Source organism: Physeter macrocephalus, unplaced genomic scaffold (assembly GCF_002837175.3).
Source record: "Physeter macrocephalus isolate SW-GA unplaced genomic scaffold, ASM283717v5 random_34, whole genome shotgun sequence".
NCBI lineage: Eukaryota > Metazoa > Chordata > Mammalia > Artiodactyla > Physeteridae > Physeter > Physeter macrocephalus.
In genome coordinates this window covers 113,025-133,436 of record NW_021145320.1, presented here as the reverse complement: position 1 = coordinate 133,436, position 20,412 = coordinate 113,025, and the positions used below count along the sequence as shown (strand labels likewise).

General features: G+C 51.5%; 1 protein-coding gene across 2 annotated transcripts; it reads left to right on the top strand.

Annotated features, from left to right (window-relative positions):
- The first annotated feature begins 13 nt into the window (after positions 1–13).
- On the top strand, positions 14–18,500 carry TMEM53 (transmembrane protein 53). Of its 2 annotated transcripts, none has more exons than XM_007113773.4 (3): positions 14–153; positions 12,224–12,345; positions 16,893–18,499. In XM_007113773.4, the coding sequence occupies exons 1-3, from the start codon at positions 93–95 to the stop codon at positions 17,544–17,546; spliced, it is 837 nt and encodes a 278-aa protein (XP_007113835.2). In that variant the 5' UTR covers positions 14–92; the 3' UTR covers positions 17,547–18,499. The 2 variants fall into 2 exon arrangements, with proteins under 2 accessions (XP_007113835.2, XP_054938159.1); XM_055082184.1 differs by having other exon boundaries at positions 63–153; positions 12,231–12,345; positions 16,893–18,500.
- Positions 18,501–20,412: the final 1,912 nt, after the last annotated feature.

Here is a 20,412-nt window from a genome sequence, read left to right as displayed (position 1 = left end):
TTGGGCGGTGCCCAGGAGGCCCCCGGGTGAGGTGCGGGAACGTGAGCGAGAGTTCCGGCCGGAGGCCCGAGCTGAGGGCCGGCGCCTTCATCATGGCCTCGGCCCAGCTGGACTACACCATCGAGATCCCGGATCAGCCCTGCCGGAGCCAGGGTATGGAACAAGGGTTGGGTCCAGTCGTGGGGAGGTGACCTAAGGAGTCTGTGGGTGTCAAGCGCAGCTGTGGCCCCGCCCCTCTTGCGGCCCTGTCCTCTCGCGGCCCACCCCCTCACGGGGGGGGTCCCCCTCACCGCAGGTCCTAGACTTGGTCGGGTCCAGAGAGCCCCGCCCCCTAGTAAGCTCCTCCCCCAGAGTGCTCTTGGTGTCCGAGCCCCGCCCCTTCCCGGCGTCTACCCGACCCCTAACCCCGAATGTTGGGGCCCTTCTTTCAGTCTCTTTAGTCGGAGTTCCCAGGCCCGTACCTTCGCTTCTCTCCTGGTAGCTGAAGGCCCTCCTGATTCCTTTGTTTGGGGTTGGGCTTCCCACTGCTAGCCTTTCTTCGGCAGTTGTGGTTAGGGGTCCCATCCATTATATTTCATCCACTATTTTCCTTGGGGTCCATGCAAAAGCCCAGGACACAGAACCTTCATCCCTCCCTCCTCTGCACTCTCCTTGGCAGTGGTTACAGAGCCGTCTCTGCCATGAAATAGCAGTCTGCTCAAATCCTGACTCCTCCCTTTAGTAGCTGGATGACCCTTGGCAGGCTTCCAGCTCTGAACTTCGGTTTCCTCATATGCACAGCTCGGGTACCAATAGTAACCCCCCTCCTAGGGTTGTTGGTTGCACAACTGAGATTATTTGTGTAAAGGACCCAGCATAATGCTTGGCACAGAGTGAGCTTAATGATTAGCTTTGTTTTCCTCTCTACAGTCACATCATTACAGAAAGATGTGTGGGAGGCTCCACAAAATTAGTAGCCTGTAGAGCGGGTCTGGATCCCTGGCAGTGTGAGTCGGATTGGGGGCCCAGAGAATGGAAAGTTTGGCCCTGATTGGGAATCATGGTAGAGGAGCCTTGACATACACCCCGGCCTGAGCTGCATGTCTTGCCTGCGTTACTCCACATCATCTTCACACCTCCAGCTGCAGCTCAGCCTCTTCTATTGCTACCACAACCATCTTCCCAGTGCAAAGCTTTGATCTTATCACTGTTCTACATAAAACCCTTCAGTGGCTCCTTATTGCCCTCAGGATAAATCAAATCCAGATTCCTTAGCATGGTATTCAAAGTCCTCCATAATTTAGCAGACCTTGCTTTACCTCTTTGATCACTGTGTCCTTCCACTGTTCAATTTGAGTTTTATGTTCTAGCAACCCCAAACTGCTTGTGATTCTCCACACACTTCTTGCTTCTCTGCCTGTGCTCCCTCCATTTCCTCTGTCTGGAATGCCCTTTCCCTCTGCTGCCCCACACTGCCCCCTCGCTTGCCTAGTTCATCATTTAAGGCTTCGCTCAGATGTTACCTCTTTCAGGAGAGCCTTCCCAGACCCCTCCCATAGCATCTTGTGTTCCTTGGGTGGGGTCTAGGAGGGGAGTGCAACCCCTAGGCTCCCCCAGAACAGATGGCTCCAGACCAGCTGTTTTTCCCTAGAGCCCTCTGTCGGCCGAGGGCTCGTAGGCTTATAGATGTAAAAATGCTTTTGAAAAGTTTTGGCATCAGTGGGAGATAAAGCCAGTTAATAATCTTGCCCTTGGAGAACCTTCAGCTACAAAGAGCTGGAGCTGCCTTCTTCATGGCCAGGAGGGCAGTTCTCCTTCATCCCACGTGGGAAACCTGGCGGTCTTGGTTTGCATTTCAGTTCTACCTCCTGCTGTTCTATGGCTTTGGCAAGTTATTGAAACTCTCTGAGCCTCAGATTCCCTGTTGTGAGGGTTAACAAGGTAGTGACTGGATGTGTGTGCCTGGCATGGAGCAGGTGCTCCGTTGGTATATTTCCTCCCCTTGTGGCTCCCATCCCTGCTGCAGGGGGCTGGGTCCTAGAATTGGAAGAAATCTCAGGGGGCCACTTTGTCCTGCATCCTTCTCCTGGCATGAGAGCATGCTGTTGCCACCAGACCCTTCCCTGACAGGATGCTTCCTCCCAAATATCCTGGCCTGTTGGAGGCAACTGGGATTGTTAGAAAGCACTTCCCTTTCTTGAGCCACAGTAGGCCTTCCTGTCATTTCTGCTTTCAGTTCAGCATTTGCTGTGTCCTGGCCATGGGTTAGTTGCTGGTGCCTCAGAAGTGACTCACACACAGGCTCCTTCAAGGAGCTGTGGTTCTGGGGAGGGCTGAGGGCTTAGAAGCAGGTGGTTTCACAAAGACATGGTAACTGCAGGGCTAGGAGGTCGTGGTGGTTGCAACACAGACCAAGGTAGTCTCTCTTCCTCTCTTTTCAAGAGGACAGCTCATCTCTCTTCTCCAAGAGAAATACCTGCAGGGCCTTCAGTTGTTCCTCCTCTGGTGTGGTTCTAATAGCCTCCTCCTTCTGATTGCTCCTCTGCACTGGCTTTGGTTTCTCATTCCTTTCTCTCTCAAAGTGCATAGCCCAGAGCTGAACTCAAGGCTGTATGGGCCTCAGAAGGAAGTGACAGCACTGTGATCCCCTGAATCTGTTTTCTTCCTGTCTGCAGAGAGCTCCCCTCCAGGCTGACAGGGCTTCACAATCTTTGGGGGTCCAGAGATTGTCTCTCTTTTGCAATTACTGTTTAATGGTGGAGAAGTATGTAGGACAGTCATATTCGGTTTCTGGAATTGCTTTTCCCCCATAATTGAGCATCAGAGCCACAGAGCCCAGCACTGCTGTGAGTTGATAGAGAGGCGAGCAGCTTCTGCTGGCACATCAGTTAGCTGGAAGGCAGCTACAGATCTGGGGTCATTCAGAGCCCAGGGTCCTTCTGCTGGGATTCCCACCAGCAAGTATCTGTGGCTCTCTGGGCCGAACGAGGGTCGTCTGCCTGGTCCTTTTTTTTTTTTTTTTTTTTTGCAGTACGGGGCCTCTCACTGTTGTGGCCTCTCCCGTTGTGGAGCACAGGCTCCGGACGCGCAGGCTCAGCAGCCATGGCTCACGGGCCCAGCCGCTCCGCGGCACGTGGGATCATCCCGGACCGGGGCACGAACCCATGTGCCCTGCATCGGCAGGAGGACTCTCAACCACTGCGCCACCAGGGAAGCCCTTGCCTGGTCCTTTGCTGAAGCTGATCCCTTGACCTAGCATTTCCCCCCATCCCACCCACTCCTCTTTGACCAGTGATCCCCTCACCCTCCTAAGTGAGAATCGGGTATTCTCATCTTATTTCCTTAGGGAAGGTTCTGTTCTCAGGGCTCCCACAGCAGAGATCCCTGTCGTGTTGTTGGAGGGTTTTGCTCAGTGTTGCCAGACCCTGGCAAGGATGAAGTGCCAAATGAGCTGAAGGGAGGGCAGCACTTGGGCCCCGCCCAAGTTGCTCTGCCATCCCAGGCCAGGGCTGTGCTGCCCCTCCTCCCAGCCAGAGAATGGTCAGCCAAGTCCTGCCCTGGGGCCCCACTGTGGCTCACTGGCAGACCAGCAGGCCTTCTTAAAGGCACCCTGTTGCTTTCATGTTCAGTAAACATTTTTTAGAAATAATTGATTCACAGAATTAATGAGGCTGGGACAAGGGGCTTACTCTTAGAGTACAAAGAAAGCCTTCTGGGGCGGGGGGGCTCACAGAGAAGGGAAGTGATAGGTTTATTGTAGGCCCAGGCTTAATTGTCAGTCTGTTCTTCTGCTGAGTGCCTGCCGGGGTGAAAGAAATGTAGACCTTGTCTTGACCCCCAGGAAGTTTTCCCTGGCACCGGGGAAACAGTCTGGGGTGGACCACAGTCCAGACCACCATGGTGGGCCCCAGGGGTCGGCTGCCTTCCTGGAGTAGAGTGGCCCAAGCTGGACCTGGAGCTGCGGGAGGGCTGACAGGTAGATTGGGAGCAGCAGGAAGTGCAGAACTAGGGGCGCTGGGGGGACTGAGAGTGGCCCGAGAGAGCAGGGCCCTGGCGGCAGGCCGCCAGGTGCTTTCAGGAGCCGGAGAGAAAATCTCAAGAGCTGTCATACCAGAGAGGCCTCAAAGGCCCGCGTGCAGGGTTGGGACTAGACCCTTGTCTTGCCTGTGGGGACCCCGTAGGTGCTTTTCTTTTTAAAACAGGGGAGTTTTGTTTATTTTTTAAATCACGGTATCTTTTCTTTCATGCATTAATAAGAACCCTTCCTAATTTGTCTGCTTTATACCAGGCACCGTGCTAGGCCCTGGATCTGAGCTCCAGACCTGAAGGACCCTTTGCTGGCCTCCTTTGCCTGAGGTCTCTGTGGTTTCTGTTGCACTTACATTGTTGACCATGCCTGGCTCACATGCCAGGCCTGCCAGGAACCCCTCTTATGATTTTATTACTTCTCACGACCACCTTGTGAATTAGGGAGTACTCTTATCCCGTCTTACAGATGAGGAACAGAAGCTCAGGGGAGTTGAAGTATCTTGCCCCAAATTATCCCAGAGTCCAACTTGGGAGCCTCACTCCAAAGCCTGTGCATGCAGATTTCAGTTGCCATCAGGAAGTACTTCCTGAATACAGTTCCATTTCTAGGAAACAATTAAGGACATGCAGGAAGAAAGAGGTGTCCATTAAGGTATTTTTATAACAGCAAAAGATTGGAAACAACATCATGTCCAATAATGGGAGCTTGGTCACCATAAATTATGAAATATTCTATAGCTGCTCTGCAGCCACTAAAAAGAATGGTGTAGAGATATATAAACCGGCAGGGAGAGATGGTCACAATATATTGCTAAATTGAAGAAAGCAGATTACAAAAGCAGTATGGTTCCAATTTTATGAGATATTCATTTTCTGCTTTTTCTACAGTGAGCATGCATTCCTCATGAAGTAATAATAACTTCAATTCATTGAACTCTTTCTTTGTGCCAGGGTAACATGCTAAGCCCTCAGTAGTAACTATCTTATTCAGTCCTATGTATTATTATCCCCATTTCACAGATAAGGAAATTGAAGCTTAGAGAACTAGCTCAAGGTCTGTTTCATAGTTATTGCTGGCGGAACCAGAGATTTGAACCCAGGTATGGTTTTATACAGTATGCACTCCTAGATACCATGCTACTCTCCTATGCTGTTACTTCAAAAAAAAAAGTAAATTTAAAATGAAGTAATTTGGTTTAAATATAGGAACTGTGAGACTCTAGAAAGTATTTCTTGGGAGTAGAGGAAATTGAGGATCCTTTTATTCCTTGTATTTTAAGAAGAAAACATAGGTTCTTTGTATTTTCGTTCTGGCTTGCAGAAGAAAAGCACATATTGTTCCACAGATTCTTATGCCTGGTCAGCCCTTTCCTTTGTCTTCCCCATATGCCCCTGGGATATACGCAATCCAATTTATGCTTTAGTTTTATGACTTGAACTGTTGTATAATATAGTATGTATCTGTAATTCTTGTATTATTGGTGTCAGTGTTGTTTGTTGAGAAAAGTGCAGAGGACAGAGAGCCCGTAGGATTAAATTGTTTTGTGGGGTACTCAAGAAGTGCCAGTGTTGAAAAGAATACTTCTGCCTCGCCAAGGGGCTTCTGGATATCCGTGATCTCTTTGACTTCTCAAGTGCTGTTGACTCGGCAGGACATCTCCCCCCACTCTTTTTAAAAAAATAATATTTTAACTCTCATTGCAAAAGTGATACATATGGATTTTAGAAAGTGAGTAGAAAAAAATATCATGAAAAAGAAATTGCCTCTGATCCCCAAAATAATTGCTATTAATATTTGATGTATTTTTTCTATGCATAAGTATGTGTAGGTATGTGTGTATGTATGTATATAGCTATTCTGTTGTACATACTTTGCAACTTGCTTTTTCGCTTAATGTGTTACTGTTAATTCTTAAAATAATAACATTATTGAGATACAATTCACGTACCATAAAATTCACCCTTTTAAAATGTGCAATTCATTGGTTTTTAGTATATTTACAAAATTGTGCAACTGTCACCACTATCTAATTTCAGAGCATTTTCATCACCTCCAAAAGAAGCCCTGAACCATTAGCAGTGTCTCCCCATTTCCCCATCCCTCCAGCTCCTGGCAGCCACTAATCTACTTTTCTACCGTGTGGATTTGCCTATTCTGGACATTTCATATAAATGGAATCATGCAATATATGGTCTTTGTGTCTGACTCCTTTAACTTAGCATATGTTTTCAAGGTTCATCCATGTTGTAGCAGTGCTTCATTCCTTTTTATGACCAAATAATATTCCATTGAATGGATATACACATTTTATGCATCCATTTACAGGTGATAGGCATTTGGATTGTTTCTACTTTTTGGCTATTGTGAATAATGCTGCAGTGAACTTTCGTGTACAGGTTTTTGTGTGGACATATGTTTTCAGTTCTCTTGGGTATATTCCTAGGAGTGGAAGTGCTGGGTCATATGGAAACTCAATGCTTAATTTTTTTTGAGGAACTACCAAACTGCTTTCTAAAGTAGATGCACCTTTTTGCATTCTCACCAGCAGTGTATGAGGGTTCTGAATGCTCCATATCCTCATCAGCACTTTGTATTATCTGACTTTTTATTATAGCCATCCTAGTGAGTATAATGTGCTGTCTCGTGGTTTTGATTTTCATTTCCCTAATGACTGTGATGTTGAGCACCTTTTCATGTTCTTATTGGTCATTTGTACATCTTATTTGGAGAAATGTCTTCAAATCCTTTGCCCATTTTAAAGTTGGGTTATTTGTCTTTTTATTTTTGAATTGTGAGAGTTTTTTTTATGTATCCTGGATACAAACCCCTTATCAGATATATGATTTGCAAAAATTATCTCCCATTCCGTGGGTTTCTTCATTAAAAAAAAATTTTTATTTATTTATTTTGGCTGCATTGGGTCTTTGTTGCTGCACGTGGGCTTTCTCTAGTTGTGGTGAGTGGAGGCTACTCTTCATTGGGGTGCATGGGCTTCTCATTGCGGTGGCTTCTCTTGTTGCAGAGCATGGGCTCTAGGTGCGTGGGCTTCAGTAGTTGTGGCACGCGGGCTCTAGAGAGCAGGCTTAGTAATTGTGGTGCACGGGCTTAGTTGCTCCGCGGCACGTGGGATCTTCCCATACCAGGGCTCGAACCTGTGTCCCCTGCATTGGCAGGTGGATTCTTAATCACTGCGCTACCAGGGAAGTCTGGTTTCTTCACTTTTGGATGGTGTCCTTTGATGTTCAAAAGTTTTCAATTCTGATGAAGTCTATTTTTTCTTTTATTCCTTGTACTTTTAGTCCTAAGAAACCATTCCCTAATCCAAGGTCACAAAGATTTACTCTTACATTTTCTTCTAAGAGTTTTATAGTTTTAGCTCTTAACATTTATGTCTATGATCTGCTTAATGTATTACAGACTATTTCCGTATGATTAAATATTTTTCTTTCATAGAAGTAGAGTTACTAAGTCAAAGAGTACATGTTTTTTGAGGCTTTTAATACATGTTCCAAAATTGTTGTGATTCTCTTCTCCCTATCATTTCCTTCCCCCTTCCTACCTGTCCCCCACTGCTCTGGTTCAGGCATTTGCCAACTCTTGCCTTGCGTGTTACAGTAGTAACACGACCTATTCTTAACAGGCCCTTTCAGTGCAGTGGATAAGCACAGTGGCATGGTGATGGTGGTGCTGTGACAATACAGAGGAGGGGCATCTAACCCAGTCTAGTGATGAAGGGGCTGGGGAGGGCATCAAGGGGGGGCTTCTTGGATGTCAACAGTGAGCTGACTCAGCAGGTGGCGTGGGCATTAGCAAAGCATAACATGGAACATCAGCCTCGAGGGCTGGGGAGTGAGGAACATGTGCGAGGTCCTGGAGGCAGGGGGTAGTGTGGCATGGTGGTCCAGAGATGGTTGCTGGCTGTGCCACTTCCTGGCTGTGTGTTTTTTGGGAAAAAGACTTACCCTCTCTGTGTTTTAGTTTTCTTATCTGTAAAATGGGGATAGCAATAGTAGCTAACTCCTAGGGTGGTCGAGGGAGCAAATGAGGCAGCGTATGTTGAGGTTCTGACTGCGATGGCCAGTCCCTGAGGAGGAGCAGGTGGAAGAGGTTGGTGTTGGATCTGTTGATATACAGAGGCAGCCATGTGTACGGGTTTGGAGCTGAGTGGAAAGAGATTTGGTTAAGACTTGTTTTTTTTTTTACCCAGGGGGCCTCCTGGGGTAGTGGTGATGAGCTGGTCTCTGAGTCAGACCACCTGGGTTTGGATTCCAGCTTCACTGCTTATTAATTGTGTAACCTTGAACAATTATTTACTATCTCTGTGGCTTAGTTTTTAATCAGTAAAATGAGAATAATAACAGTACCTTGTTCGTACGATTGTTGTGAGGATTAAATGAGTTGATATATAAAGTGCTTCGAATAGTGCCTGACACAGTTCTCTTTTTGCTGTTATTGTTTTTCTTGGTGATGGGAAAGAGGGGGAGGTAGGAGCTAAAGGAGATGTGGAATTCAGAGAGGTTTGGGGTGGTTTAGGACCAAGGTGGGTTTGATTGCCTGTGCAGGGCTGTTGTAAGTCCTGGTGTAGAAGTGGGAGACAGAGCCAGTGCCCGAGACTTCAGTGCCTGAGGGGCAGTGGCCAGAGGCCAGGAGATGTCAGCAGTGGGAAGGGGTGAGGGGGCTGACCCGTGGAAGGAGCATAAAAGGAGCAGGGGCTTTTACAGAGAATGGAGGAGTCATGGTCCGGATAAGGCAATAAATAACAATAGCCATAGCTGTTACTTTTATTACTCTGGAAAGGGCAATGGGTAACAAGAAGAATGCCAGCTCTTTCTCCTTGGATCTATCCTTCAGTTTGCAGGCACGTGTTCATTCATTCAGCGTGTTTCTGCTGAGTGCCTAGATGGGCCAGCTACAGTGCTGGGCGCCGGGAATGTGGCGCTGAATGCAACAAACCCAGTTCCTGCCCTCACAGAGCCTACTGGCTGAGGGGAGACAGACATTATACGAGTAATTGTGCGAGTCATCAATCAATACAGACTGGATCATGCCACTCCCCCAGTTCCAGAATCTTCATTCGCTCTCCACTGCTCCGGATAAAATCCTGACTCCTAAGCATGGCTTGGGGGCCTTGCAGGATGGGGCCCCTGTCCCACTCTTGGCAGCTCTCCTGCCCACTGCTGCTCCCTCTTCCAGGCTTCTAGCCTCCTAGGACTGCTTGCTGTGCCCCAGAGCAACTGTAACATCTCCATCGTCCCCTGCCCCTGCTCATGCCCTTTCTCCACCTGGCATGCTCCTACGGTCCGTCAAGGCCAGCACAGCAAGCGTGTCTTCCTGTGGGAGGCCCTTCACGATCACTCTCTCAGCCATGTTCCCGGAGCATCCTGGACTTTTCTGGTCTATAGTGCTCCATGTCTAGAATCAGAATGGGCAGCGTGGCTCCAGTGGGAGGAGGTCATGACAAAGGCTCTGAGTTAGGAATGGGCATGGAGAGGGGGCCCTGGGAAGAGACTGTGTCTGGGGAGTGGGAGATGCCTGTGGGTAGGAGGAGCACCTTGTGGATCAGGGGGGCGGCCTCAAATGCCTGGCTGGAGTAGGAGGACAAATTCCCTCCTTTTAGGAATGTTATGGAAAGCTTGGGCTCTGGGAAGAGGCAGTGTGTCCAGGGTGTCCGTATTCTGAGTTTCTTCGTGGAGATGTGTGTCTGGTGAAGAGTCATTTCTGCCTGAGTTGGTGAAGCCAAGGGTGCCGGCAAAACCTGCAGTGGAGCAAAGTGGAGTTATAGAGCCCAGCTGTGGGGTGAGGGGCAGCTCAGAGGCCCGGCAGAAGTGTCTGAACCTTCCCGGACTGGGAATGCCCCACCACTGCTGGTAAGGGCGGCCACCAGGGGATGTGACCGCCCCTGGCTGCCTTCTCTCTTTTTGAGATAAACCCCCAAACCCTTTGCTGGTGTCTTGGTGGTGGTACCGGGAGGGGAGCCCCATAGGCTGGGCGAGGGGAGCCCATACTCAGACAGCTGCACAGAGGTTAGGGAGCCTCCCTGGAGCAAGTCTCAGAAATCCAGCTGCTGGACCTCAGAGGGTCAAAGGCAGATCCAAACTGTAGCTGTCGATTATCACGCATGAGGCTGCTGCAGCCTGAGCTTTACGGGTAGTCATTGCCAGCAAGGTTGGGCCGGGGCCCCAGTGAGGCCCAGATAGAGCCTCTCCACCAGAAAGGCCAGTGCAGGCGAAGAGCTGCCCTGGCCAAGGACAGGAGGCCACTAGGCCAAGAAAGGTGGTGAGAATATTTAGAGTGACCTGGTTAGAGCTGTGGGGCCATCTCTCTTATCAGAGGCTGAAGCCAGTGTCAGGGGAGCCTGGGACGGCTGGCAGGGGTCAGCCAGGGACTGAGGTGCTGGGAGCTCCTGGTCCAGGCTGAGTTGCAACTCAGTCTGGCATCCCCATGGGTGCAGGCAGTTAATCTCCAAAGGCCGGGTTGCCACTGCTGGAGAGCAGGAACACTGAACTTTTCAATCACATTAATTTCCACAGGAAATTGTTGTCTTCCTTTTGTCCAAAGGTTAGTGATTTATATTTACCATCCTCTTAACTAGCCTTGAAATTTACTGTTGCCAGGTCACCACCAGCATCCATAAATCTTAGGGTGGCAGCTGAGCATAGCCAAGTGGCCTGATCCTTGGAAGGGTACACCCCGGTCCTTTCAGAAGGGCAGATAACTAGCAACAGACAGTCCGTGCACAGAAGTCGCCCCAAGGAGGGTGGGTACTCACTTGGCAGGGGAAATGAGATGAGGTCTGACCGACAAGGTTGCAGGAAAGCCTTCAGAAGCAGCCATGGAGGAGGCAGGTGGCTTGTGCCTTGGCACGTCACCGAAGGAGATGAGCTTCTAGTTGTGGACGGGGCTGGTGGCACAGAAGGTCTCAAGTGACTTAGCTAGGGTGGGGAGCAGGGACCAGATTCCCAGCTCTACACTTCCTGTGTGACCTTAGGCAAGTAACTTAACCACTCTGTGCCTCAGTTTCCTCATCTGTAATAATATTACTCGTATTGTTGTTGTGAGGGTTAAATCTCAGTAAATACCGGCTGTTATTCTTCTCTGTCAGGACAGGGTGGGTGGTTTGGTAGTGGCCGCCAGAGTCTGTCTGCTTCACTTCCCTGCTTATACTGCCCTATCCATTTCTTTTTTTTTAAAAAAATAATTATTTTATTTATTTATTTTTGGCTGCGCTGGGTCTTCGTTGCTGTGCGCGGGCTTTCTCTAGTTGCGGCGAATGGGGGCTACTCTGTGGCGGTGCGTGGGCTTCTCATTGCGGTGGCTTCTCTTGTTGCGGAGCACGGGCTCTAGGCACGCGGGCTTCAGTAGTTGTGGCACGCGGGCTCTAGAGTGTAGGCTCAGTAGTTGTGGCGCACGGGCTTAGTTGCTCCGTGGCATGTGGGATCTTCCCGGATCAGGGCTCGAACCCGTGTCCCCTGCATTGGCAGGCGGATTCTTAACCACTGCGTCACCAGGGAAGTCCCCCATTTCTCCTTTTAAAGCCCTCTTCTTCCATCTGCTCATGGAATTAGGACAGCAACTGGCAAACTTTTTCTGTAAAGGGCGGTATCTTAGGCTTTGTGAACTGCGTGGTCTCTGTTGCAGCTACTCAACTCTGCTGTTTAGCTTGAAAGCAGCCGTAGACGTTATGTAAATGAATGAGCTGGGCTGTGTTTCAATAAAACTTTATTTGTGGACACTGAAATTTAAATTTCATATGATTTTCACATCACAAAATCTTCTTTTGATTTTTTAAAAAACCATTTTAAAATGTAAAAAACATTATTAGTTTTAGTTTGAAGGTCATATGAAAACAGATCATGGGTCGAATTTGGCCCATGGCTTGTAGTTTGCAGATCCCTGGATTAGAAGGTGAAATTGCATGGCAGAAGTATTTATTCACTTTTCTCACCTGGGCTATGTCTTTGAGTCACTAAAGAAAGGGGCCCTCAGGTGGGTTTTTCCAGTTACCCTGCAGTGCCTCCTGAGAAGCCTAAAAGCCAGTTGAAGTGAAGGACAGAGGAAGGAACCCCCTGGGAACCTGAGGCACAGGGACCGGCAGGATGCCTGGGCCTGGCACCTGGCGCTCCCCTGCCAGCAGCCTTGGCTCTGGATTGGCCAGTCACCCCCACCCCGAACCCTAACTCCAGGGATGACAGTCTCACCCTGCTTGTGTTTCAGAGAACAGCCCCAACCAAGGCGGGAAGGAGGCGGGGACTCGACAGCCTTTGGTGATTCTCTTGGGCTGGGGTGGCTGCACAGACAAGAACCTGGCCAAATACAGCGCCATCTACCACAAAAGGGTGAGTACTGCAGGTGTGCGGACGCCCAGTGCGCTGGGGCCGCTCTGTGGGGCTCTCCCAGCTTTGGCTGCCCTCATCTCCGGGCTGCAGTGGAGGCTGACCACCAGTCAGCCCAGGCAGGCCTGGGAATGGCACCAAGAATAGCCTGTGAGGAAGACGCTGGGCCCATGGGGACTTGGGCAGGATTATCCACCCTTTGCAGCCAGCTCTGTGGCCTGGTCTGTCCCCTTCAGCCCCCTGACCTGCTCCCCCTTCCTTCCTCCCCAAGCCCCACAGTGGACAGCCCATCCCAGATGTGCTCCCAGCTGCGGAGTCAGCCCAGACCTCAAGTCTCTGTTGGCTAGTGCTGCCTCTCTGGGCAGCAGGAACCTGGGCCGGGTGTGCTGGGCATAGTCTGAACTCCTGGGGCTTTCTCCTTTTCTGACCAGGTGAGTTTCTGTCTTAGGGCTGACCATGGCGCCTTCACATTTCCAGAGTAGAAGGGCCTCTTGGAAGAGAGATTCAGGACTGAGGTTTCCTTGCTTCATCTCAGGAGGCACCAAGAGTTGTATGTAGAGGCTGTGGTTATTGGAGAGAGCCTTGAGAGGGCCTGGTTATATCTGGGAAGTCCCTTTCACAGCTTTGGCCGCTGGCCTGACCCTGCCCTCCTCAGCCAAGACCTCCCAAAGCAGGGAGGCGTCAGTACAGACCCCCAGCCACCAGTTGGAAGCCCTGCACTGAGGAGGAATGGCAGTCACCTGGGAGAAGGGCCAGCTGGGGCCCCCTCCTCTCAGCCTCCCCCCACTGACCCATGTCTGTGCTGTGCCCCAGGTGTGTGGTGGCCCTGGAATGGGAGAGGAGTTGGAGGAAAGATGTAGTTCTGAGCTTGAGGCCTCCCCTCAACCAACAAGCCTGGTCCTCTGGCATTGCCTTATTCCTTAAGTAGTTTCAGCTGCTTCTGAATTCTACTTACTGGGCGAGGCTAGTTTGTCTGTCTTCTCCATTAGACTAAGATCCTTGAGGGCAGGCAGAGGACTAGGAATAGGTGAGTGTGGCCAGAACAGAGGACAAAAGAAAGGGCAAGTGTGAAGAGGTGAGGCTGGGAGGGTCCTCAGGGGACTTAAACAGGGGTGTGATGTTAGACTTGTGCTTCTGAGAGTCCCTCACTGCTGAGTGGGGAAAGGATTGTGGGGGCCAGGACCAGAGGCTGGGAAGTGAGTTTGTTGAGGTGGCCAAGACCTTGGGGCTGGTGGTGCTGGTGGAGGGAAGTTGATGGATCAAGGAGCTTGTTAGGAGGTAGAGTGGTCATTGGATGAGAGATTGTGTGTGGGCACAGGGATAGGGAGGGGTCTGGGCAATGCCAGGTTTCTGGCTGCAGCAGATCCTGGGTTCTTTGAAACAAGGAGCACTAGAAGAGAAGCCGTGGGCTCTGGGGTGGATGAGATTTCCCCCAGGGAGTGTGTAGAGGGCAAGGAGAAGAGGCCCAGGACAGAACCCAAGCTTAAAGGAGCAGAAGAGGAAGAGGGTCCCACGTGGAAAGGAGGAGTGGCTACAGATGGACAAGAAAACTCAGGGGAATGTGATGGAATCCACAGGAAGAGAGTCTTAGGGAAATGGACCACTGTCGAGGGAGAGAGGAAAGATGTTCTTGGGGCAGACGGCATGGGAGGAAGTGATGGAGTGGAGGGAGGAAGTGATCCCAGGGAAGGCAGAGGGGTTGAGGTGGCAGCGCTCGTTGGCAGGGGTTGTCTGGGAAAGGAGTGGGTGCCTTTACCCCCTGGTCAGGAGGATAAGATGGGGGTAGAGAAAATTTTCCAACCCCAAACTCCTGATACTTTATTATTTAAAAGAGTCATAGTCTGTCCCCTAGAGATCACCTCTATTTAGCCTTAGTATATATCCTTTCAGCTTTTTTTCTGTTTGTGCATCTTTTCTTTACCTAAATAAGATCTCTTGAATACACTATTTTGTATCCTGCTTTTTTTCGGACTATGACCTCCACCGTCCCATGTTAATACATTTTAATCTCATCGAGTTTCCAGTCCATATTCAGATTCTCTGATAGTCGCCAAAGTGTCCTTTACAGCTGATTTTCCCAAACCAGGGTCCAATCCAGGATCGCCCATTGCATCTAGTTATTTCGTTCCTTAAGTCTCTTATAAGTCTAGGACAGTCCATTTTTTCCTGTTTCTATCTTATTGAAGAGCCAGGGCTACCAGAGAGTGTTTCTAAGAGCTCGTAATCCCAAATGCTGCCGGAAGGAAAGTACGGTGGGGACTGAAAGGTGTCATGGGATTTAGCCATTCGGGAGAACGTGGGCGACCATGGTAAGAGCAGTGCAGCTGTCAGAGTGGAGTCATTGGGAGGGGACCAGGTGGAGAGGGTGGGTGTCAAAGTTTGGGAAGGTGAAGAGAGGGTGGGACAGAGTTAGAGGGGAACATGGTGGGAAGGCAGAGGCTTTAATTTTTTTTTAATGAGATCGTTTTGAGCAGGAATCTGGAACGAGGAAGAGACTGAAAATACAGGAGAGTGAGGTGAGGGCAGATGGATCAGGCTGGGACCGAGCGTGTGTGGAGATGGAGAGATGGTTGGCTTCAGGGGAGAGAGAAGAGACTGGGATCGGACAGCCAGTGAGAGCCCGGTCCTTGGTGCAGGGGGGTTCTAGGAGCATCTGACTCGGGAGGTGTCAGCAGAGATGGAAACCTTAGAGCGAGGCCCAGGGAAGCTTGGTGTATGTGCCCTTCCTTCACAGGGTGTGTTGGGCGTTCACAAGGCAAGCTCTGTGCATGCACTCACGGGTGACGTGGAGGTGGAGGGTACATGCGCCCTCAGAGATGATGAGTTCCCAGGACTTGCTGCTGAGTTTATGCCTGTATCAACCGGTGGTTCTGCATGGGAATGCTTCTGGGGAGAAGCATGTGTGGGCATGTGCACACGCACGTGTGTGGGCTCCTGAAGGTAATACCTACAGTGGTGTGTGCGCTCTGGGTGTGCGTTGGTGGCTGTGCTTTTTTGTGCACTTCACAGGTGGTGCAGTGGGTGCCATGGGTGTCTGCATCTGTGGGGTGTGAGGCAGACAAGGCTGTGTTTAGTCCCAAGGGTCGTGTGTGTGTGGTGGTGGTGTGGAGTATGTTTGCATTCGTGGGCGATGCTGTGTGTAAGTTGAGGGTGGGTGGAAAGGACCCTCTGGGGAGTTGGAGCAGAGCTCTTTGTGAAATTTTCCAGATCTACGGGGCCAGGTAGCATCCGTGACCCCCGCTGCAGAGTCTTGGGAGGGGTGCTTAGGTACGCTAGGGTCTTGGTGAGAGCAGAGCCAGGAGGAGTTGGGGCACATGTGATCACAGTCAGTGGGAGGGGACAAGGTCAGGAGGCTGATGGCAGGGTTACCTCAGCTGACCATCTCTCTCTGGCTCTGGGTCATTCAAGTACTGCGCGCATATAATTTTCTCCTTGCTATGACTCCTACCACCACTAATGACTGCTGTTCTTAGCTGAGGACTTTGTGCCAAGTGCTGTTTTGGGCACTCGAGATACGTTTTTTTGTTTCATTTTCACCACAATCCCATGAGATGGATGTTATCCCAACTCACAGATGGGAATGCAGGCTCAGAAAGATGAAGTAAATTGCTGTTCATCCATACTGTTAATAAGTGCTGGTCCCAGGAATTGAGCCCAGAACTGTCTGACCCCAGAGCCTGCCTAACTCAGGTTCCCCCGACAAAGGGCCCTTTGTCTCTGGCACATGTTAATGAGAGAGGATTAGGACTCAACGGTGGCTTTGGCTGCCTGTTCTAATTGGCCTAGAAGGGGATCTGTGTGGAGACCTTGAGGTGTACTTGACCCAGGCATTGAGGGGTACAGAGGCCTAGAGAGAGTTTAGCTAAGATTTTAGAATTTGAGGAACAACGGAGTTTACTATATTTGGAATTTCAGGGAGAGTGAGGAGTGATCCCAGGCCTTGGAACCAGACATTTGGGAGTATGGCCTCTGTTCTCAGGGCCCTGCGGGAAGGTGGCAGTGGCCGGAGACTGACGCCACGTGGGCCTGGCTCACGGGTGGCCTCTGGTGGTCAAGGCTGGGTCTGCAGGCTGTCTCGCGTGTTGGGTCTTGTGGGGATACCCGTTTGTTCCTGGGAAGTCGGGACAGGCAAGAGCAGAGTCGCTGTAGCAGGGTGTTAGCAAAGCAGTGAGGGCTTAAATGTGCCCGAGTTGAGCAGATGAGGGTGCAGGGTCAGGGGTGGGAGGGAGACAGGGAGCGGACCAGAGTGAGGAGGCTTCCTTCTGGTCAGCCCAGATGTTTCCAAAGTGAGCTCTGGGCTCCAGGCCTCGTATACCATCCCAGGCTGAGGGGGCTTGGCCAGCGTGAAGCGCTTATTCCACAAATGGGCCTGGAGTGGACCTTCCTGCGTCTAGGAGAGGTGATCTGTTGCCCAGACTGCAGCAGGGCCTGGAGCACTGCCAGCTTATGGGCCTGTGGAAATTGGAGCTGCTGGACCCCTCTGACCTTAGCTGGTCCCCACCTCCCCACCCCATCCCCGAGGATGGACAGGGCCTCTCTCCTCTCCTCAGGGCTGCATCGTGATCCGATACACAGCCCCCTGGCACATGGTCTTCTTCTCCGAGTCCCTGGGCATCCCTTCACTTCGTGTCTTGGCCCAGAAGCTGCTTGAGCTGCTCTTTGATTACAAGGTTGAGAAGGAACCCCTGCTCTTCCACGTCTTCAGCAACGCCGGCGTCATGCTGTACCGATACGTGCTGGAGCTCCTGCAGACCCACCGGCGCTTCTGCCACCTGCGTGTGGTGGGCACCATCTTTGACAGCGGTCCTGGTGATAGCAACCTGCTGGGGGCTCTGAGGGCGCTGGCAGCCATCCTGGAGCACCGGCCTGCCGCGCTGCGCCTGCTGCTCCTGATGGCCTTTGCCCTGGTGGCAGTCCTGTTCCACGTCCTGCTGGCGCCACTCACTTCCCTCTTCCACACCCACTTCTATGACAGGCTGCTCGACGCAGCCTCTCGCTGGCCCGAGCTCTACCTCTACTCCAGGGCCGACGAGGTGGTCCTGGCCAGGGACGTGGAGCGCATGGTGGAGGCACGCCTGGCGCACCGGGTCCTGGTGCACTCTGTGGACTTCGAGTCATCTGCACACGTCAGCCATCTCCGCGACTACCCTACTTACTACACGAGCCTCTGTGTCAACTTCATGCGCAGCTGCGTCCAGTGCTGAGGTCCTTGCCCTACACACCTCACCTCTGCTCCAGAAATAAATGCCTGACACCTCCGCATAAGCTACATCCATGGGTGGGGTCCTCTTCTGGTTCAACTTCCTGCAGCCCTCTGGGACTTTATGGTCCTCCAGGTAGAGAATTTCCATGGGCCTCTGTCCTGGGGACTGTGGTGGTCTGCTTATCCCAGGATTCTAGGGGCAGGAGTGCCTGCACGGGTCTCTGCGGAAGCCTAGCAGTGGTTGTGTTTGGATAAGTGCAACAGTCAGGCTGCTGACTCCTGTGGCATTTAGGCTGTGAAGGGTTAATAAAGCTGGGGGTGGGGGGTAGGGGTGAGGACGAGCCCCAGCATTGATCTCTGATTCCTTGACTAGAAGGTGAGCTTTGCAGGGAGGTGCCAGAGGGTAGGGGCAGGCTGGGGCAGGGGCTGTGATCTGTGCTCCCAGGTCTCAGAAGGGCAGGGCCCCACAGCATGGAGTGCCGTGCCTGTGGATCCCGCTTGGCAGCTCACTCAGGCTTTTCATTGCCAGGGAGTCTGATGTGGAAGCCAAGTGGGGAGCTGAGGATACACAGGTGGAGGGGCCTGTCCAGTTGTACCACACTTTGCCAGGAAGCCGCTAGATCCACGAAAGTTGTAAGATGTGTGTGTAATGGGCAGATGGAGTGGGGAGCAGGAAGACAGCAGTGCCAGACGGGAGCTGGGACAAGCTGAGTCAGGAGCCCTAAAGACCAGAACCAGAACCACTGGCCTGAAAAAAACTCCTTCATCTCCTTGAGGGAGACCCACTTGGATCCTCTGTAGGCAGAAGCGGTGGCTTCAGCCTTAGAGTCCTGTATCATCTACCATTCTACAAGTCACTGCTGCACAATGCTGGCACATAGCTGGCATTCAATAAATATTTGTTGATTTAATGAGCTTACTGTGGTGATCGAGGGACTTGGGGGGCAGGGATGGGCTTTGAAAGTTTGACCGGCAGTGAAGGAGATGGTTGGAAAAGCTCTGGGTGGGAGCTGACCCCTGATAGTCTCAGGGCTGATGGACCCTCTGTCTCCAGAGCCAAGCTCTCCCTACATCGCCTCAGCTCTCTGGGACTCCCCCACCACTGTGGCAGCCAGTTCCTATGCCTGCATGGCTGCATTCCTAGCCATGGCCAACAGGTGGCAGTGCTGCACGCGACAGTGCTCAAGGACCCCACAGCAGGGCGGGTTTCATGCCCTCACTCTGGGTTAACGTCTCCTGTTAGAGAGCATATGGTCCCCAGGGTGGAAGTAACCAGCCATCAAGGACCCACTGACTGAGTCCAAGGCAGGGAGAGGGGAGAGTAGAGAGCCGAAAGGAGCCAGTCCGGTGGGGATTGGGCATCGCCCACTTCTCTTCCAAACCCTCAGCCATCACTGGGGCTGCTCTGCCTCAACGGGCCACATACATTCCCTAGAATCTTGGGCCTCAGGATCCTTGCTTTCAGAATATTTGGTGTCATCAAGCTGGGCCTGGGCCTGTGAAGGGCCTTTGCTGGACTCCAACCAGGGTGATTTGTCATCTGGGTGCAGAGAGGGACAGGAGCTGCCAACTGGACCTGATTCTATAATATTCACTGTGGGCATCCCAGAGGAGACAGGTGTGTCTGAGATTTGGGAAGATGGAGGGTGGGCCTGCTGTGTGAGAATGTGTGAAGGAGAGGAGTCTGGAGTCATAAAGATACTCTGAAGTCTTGAATTTTAGCAGAATCTTGTTTTGTCAGAACAGCTTTCTGTGGTGGACAAGGACTCATCTGCAGCTTTGAGCCCCTGCCCAAGTACCCAGAATGCTGCTCACTCACTGGCACTGGGCAGCCGTGGGGATAACCGTTTGACAAAGCTCCATCTCCAGTGCTGGCTGCCCAGCCTCAGTTCCCTGACTTGAGGGTCCACTTTGGTTAAAGGGGGTTCCTACTGTTTGTTTGATCTGATCTGGGCAGTTAACTATACCAGGCTGTTGGTCACTAGGATGGAGAACAGAAGAAGCCACAGGGGACTGAGATGGTCGTTCCATTTTTGGTCCCTGGCTCACTTCAAGGGACTAGAAGGGGACAGAGGTTTGGGGCTTACGTTTTCACCCAAGCTTATAGCTGTTCCGGCCCTAGACTGGGGGATAGAGCCTGCAACCCCTCTGTAGCCCCAAGCTCTGACCTCTTCTGTGATTAATGAGCTGACGATTCTGCATCGATAAGGAATTAACCTGGAGCCCCTACCCATCAATAGTCAGGAGTCCAGGTCCCGGCCTCACCCCTACCCGACAGTGCTCCAGGGCCCCTGAGCAGACCAACCCCACACTGCTTTACAAACCCATAGCCAAGTCCTTTCCCCGCACTGCAGCCAGGAATTAACCCCTTAACTGCCTCTGTTCATACCACCCCATCATCCACCCCTCCCTATACACATGCACAGAGGCAGCAGCTGTTTATACTGGTTTAATCCATGTCAAATGTAGTTTACAAAGGGAAAGGACAAGTACCTTTGTATAGAATATACAGACACAGCATCACACCATGGGGCCCACAAGAAGGGCAGGGGAGACAACACTTTTCCCTGGGAACAGAAGTCTAATCCCAGGAAGGGTTCTCTGCAGAAGGCTGGGTAGCCAGGAGCACCCTCATCCAGCCCCAATCTCAGCCCCTGCTTCAGCTCGGTTCCCATTTCCTGTGCCTCCCCCCTCCCCCAACTCCTTATGAGGAGCCCCAGGAGCTAAGACTAAGGAGAGGATCATGTCCCTTGGGGCATGTGCCCCACGTCTGGGAGAAGAAATATACACCACTGAACACCGAGCACATGGGAGAGGGAAGAGAACCACGGGAGAGGGAGAGGGAGAGGGAGAGGGAGAGGGAGAGG